This window comes from Portunus trituberculatus, chromosome 25, assembly GCF_017591435.1.
Source record: "Portunus trituberculatus isolate SZX2019 chromosome 25, ASM1759143v1, whole genome shotgun sequence".
NCBI classification, from domain to species: domain Eukaryota; kingdom Metazoa; phylum Arthropoda; class Malacostraca; order Decapoda; family Portunidae; genus Portunus; species Portunus trituberculatus.
In genome coordinates this window covers 10,990,765-10,994,996 of record NC_059279.1, presented here as the reverse complement: position 1 = coordinate 10,994,996, position 4,232 = coordinate 10,990,765, and the positions used below count along the sequence as shown (strand labels likewise).

General features: G+C 41.7%; 1 protein-coding gene across 1 annotated transcript in view; it reads left to right on the top strand.

Moving 5' to 3' along the window:
- The first annotated feature begins 2,930 nt into the window (after window positions 1–2,930).
- The window catches only part of LOC123508797, a 13,977-nt gene continuing 12,675 nt past the window's right edge, over window positions 2,931–4,232 (top strand). The window contains exon 1 of the mRNA XM_045262712.1: window positions 2,931–3,088. Coding sequence (XP_045118647.1) covers window positions 3,043–3,088 — 46 coding nt within the window. The 5' untranslated portion in view covers window positions 2,931–3,042. The remainder of the gene's footprint in view (window positions 3,089–4,232) is intronic.

Here is a 4,232-nt window from a genome sequence, read left to right as displayed (position 1 = left end):
GTTTATTACTAATATCTTTTGTGCGATTCGTTTTGTAATGTTCTTGTCCTGAAGTCTTTATATACATTTCAACTGAATTTTTTTTTTTTTTTTTTTATCTATTGTAGGATTTTAATTATCTTTCTCTTCTGTCTGAGTACTGGTTGTAACGTTATATAATTATGTGCTTCCGCTGCACTCACTTGTTCATTCCCTTGTAAATGGAATCTCAGCATGAATTTGAATTTGTCTGCCTTCTGTACATGGATAAGAAGGCAATGGTTGTGTTTAGCACAGCAATGTGTCACGCAAGTTGATATTTTGCATTCACTGAGTCCTTTATCATATGTTTTGCTTTAACTCAAGGTGCGTGTTGACTTTTTTCTTCGTTTCTTCGAATTAATGAAACCTAAACGTCTTCTTCTTCTGTTGCATTCCTCAGTTTCTTACAAAAACATCATCTATATTATAAAACTGAACGATTTCACTATCACATCGCTGAAAAAAAATGAGAAGTAGTGAAAAAAAATCATCCTTAAACACTATTGGCTGAAGAATTCAGAACTCAGTAATTCGCTATTGTTTGGCAGAATGTTGGTGAGTACAAATGTTAGGCAGCAGCAAGAAAATTAGCAGCGTTATTTTTAACATAGTAAGGAAAGTCAACACAAACCTTGAGATAAGCAACGAAAAATATAGAACAAAAGGGCAGCAAATGCAGATCACGTGTCTGGCGAGCTAAATACAGCAGCTGCTTTTTTTGCATATCTGAAGAAAGCAAGTAAACACTCCACAACTCCATTCGGTAGAGTCCTGACATTGTGTTTATCAATACGCAGGTGGTTCATAAAACATAGCAGCTAATTTGATACGAAATTCGACTTCATCAGATCGTTGAGCATTTTGACATATCGTTCGTTAGTGACTAAAACTACTATTCACTTTAAAAGTTTGCACAAGCGAATGTACACCGCAACTCAGCAAATATCATCTAAATCAATCACATGTGAGACACTATGAGTTTTTATTTATTTATTTATTTATTTATTCTTTCCTACGTGTTCCTACTTTTTCAATCCTAACGAATGGAGATATACACAACTGTTCTGCAATATTCATGTGCCATTTTGCCAACGAAAACGAAATTGATCTAAGCCTGACCCAAACCTGCCGAGCAAGTGATGCCTGCAAAACCACGCTCAGTCAATAATAAATAAGTCTCCCTTGTTCCTCGGTAAAGGCAGCGATGTCTGACATTTCCTTTCGTTACCTATTTATCCTGATATTTTTTTTCCAGGCAGTGCCATTTCCATGATTACTGAAGGAAAGAGTTCACTTCATTAATAGTCAATAAAAGACACACTTGTTCCCTCTATTTTCTACTTTATACCATTTTTATGCATCTCTGTCCACTAATGATGTCCGTTTTATGGGAGGGAGGGGCAGGGAAAGAGTTGTCCTTTCTCATACTTCATCTTCTGGAGTGATTAGTATTTCATTAAGCAGACGTTGCTACGTGGTATTATTTAGGTCTGAGGGATGAACAAATACATCAGACTGAATCAGGCTAGATTATATAGATCACATTATGCGTTAATAATTAAAACATAAAACATTATAGGTAGAAACATTCACAATCAATATTATTACATCAATAATTTTCAAGGGCGAACTAAATATCAGATAATCAAAAGAAACTCGCGAGTCTTAGAAAGGGCACATTGCGAACACCTATCCAAATATCAAACAGAAAGAAAAGAAAAAAAGAAAAGAAAAAAAAGCAAGTTGTTGTGTCCATGCATCAGGTAAGTCACAAAAGCTGACGACAAACACGAAGACGAGTGTTGGCAACCACGCGTGGCGGGGCGGCGGTGGCGACGGGGAATGCTCGGAGGCAGTGAAAGTGTCCCAAACCTGTTCGGCGGGTCATCCTGGTCACCTTTAGCGAGGCCAGGTCAGGGAATGGTCAAGTTTGACACACACACACGTTGAGGGACACGGTTATGGTCCCCTCGCCCTTCCCCTCTCAACTCCTCTCTTATCCTCTCACTCGCCATCCTACCCCTCCCCCCTCATTCCAACCTCAACGCCAACACCATCACCACCACCACGCCCAACAGCGCTAACCTATTTCCATATCATCACTGAATGTACATTATTATTTACTATTGCAAATACAAAATTTACCAACACTGCAACTACACTCTACCGCAACAACCATCACCAAACCGTTATTGCCACTGGTGAAACTACTACTGCCATTTCTAGTTCTACTACTACTACTACTACTACTACTACTACTACTACTACTACCACTACTACTACTACTACTACTACTACTACTACTACTAAATAATAATAATAATAATAATAATAATAATAATAATAATAATAATAATAATAATAATAATACATCTTTTTAACTTCCATCTACGCTGTGTTGTGACAAGGTGTTCCGCCTTATCACAATACGTTTCACTGGCTAAAAGTCCCGCCAGTCAACATTATTTCTCATATTCATCATAACCTATTCCAACACACTGATATGATGTGTCTCCTCATCAACTATAATCGCCTCTGCCATTTCTACTACTTTCGCCTACACAACTGCCACCACCATCACTACTACTATTGTTACCACCATCTCTAAAGTTCCGAACTACAGCCGCAACCACAGGCGCTGTCACCTACAACACCCTCCTCCTCCCTCCTCGTCCCCTGTTACCTTCTCAAAGCTCCAAACCGCACCTCACTTTCTCTTTACCCAGCACGCCCATCCGTCCGTGCGCGCGCTCACACACGCATACACAACACGCGTGCGTGCGCACACACACACACACACACACACACACACACACACGACGATTGAGACAGTCAGGTGAAAAAAAATATATTCTAAAAAAAATAATAATACAGAAAAACGCGAGTGCCGTTTCGACGGAGGGAGAAGACTAGTCACCACGCGGGACGAAGGGAGAATAATAGTCCCGCCGCTCTCGCTGCACCGACACAGACAGGCAGGAGAGAGGGAGCCCCGAGCGGTTTTTGTTCTCAGTGTAGAAGATGTGGCTCTTTGGTGTGGCTGCGTCACTCCTGGCGGCGGCTCCAGGTAGGTGGGGGTCTGTTTACAATCTATAGCATGCTATGGCTCCTCGGGCTTCCCTGGAGTACCGTAAGGTCGAGTGCAGCGCCCCAGCCAGTGACTGACACGGATGATCTTTCATAACATTTTCCTTTCTCCTCCCGGTGGTACAAAGCTTCCTTCTGGGAGGTCCATAGGCTGCTTTTGTCGTCGTGGCGAGGAGAAAGGAGACGAAAACATACTAACAGCTGCCAGGTTTAGTGTCGGGCGGAGCGACTTGCCCTACAAACTACATTTATTATCAACATTTTGCCTGACAATACCAATACAATATGACGTCGGTGACTCGTGTGGCTTATAAGGGCAGGGGTTACAAATTCAGGCATGAGGTAGAGACAGGCACGCTATCGCATCTTTCAATACAATCACTTGACATGACATGGAGTGGCGGCCTTCAACAGACGTGTGTCGCGTCATTCTCGCTTGCAACCATGTCAAATGTTGGTCAATATATTTACTACCTCACGATTTCCACGAGAAAATGAAGGTAATGGCTTAAAAAGAATAAAGACTAAGATATAGGCTATGCCGCTGTAAGTGAACTAAGCAAACCAGTCCAGCTGTTCAGCTAAGGCTTTCTACCGCGCTAATGTCAATACATGATGGCGTTGCAAGTTTCTATGATGTTCTTCATGAAACCATGATCATTAAGTGTACAACGTTATGTACAGTTCTTTTAGGGTAGCTCTTCGTTATATATCACGATTGATAACGTTCTTTAGGCTGCAGTAATCTATGGAGAACCTGTGTTACTCTCCTTCCTACTTGATGTTAAAGGCACCCATGTAATTGATGGTCTTTCCTCACAAGTATCCCGTGATAACGTTACCGTTGCGTTGCCTCTGAAGGTTTGGTTCTTACAGCTTCATGTCTAAAGGGCGCCTATAGAGTCTCAGGACCATTTGACATTCACCGAAGCACCAAATGCACTTCTCTTGCTCCTCCTCTTCCTCCTTCTCCTGCTCCTGCTCCTCCCTCCTCCAGAAGTTTTAAAGGTCTCAAGCTGACGTGCTTATCAAAGGCCACCTCACCTGTCCACATTCTCCTCATGTTATTTTCTTGTTGTTGTTGCAAGCGCCCGACAGAAAACTTGATTAAGGATGCTAAGTGT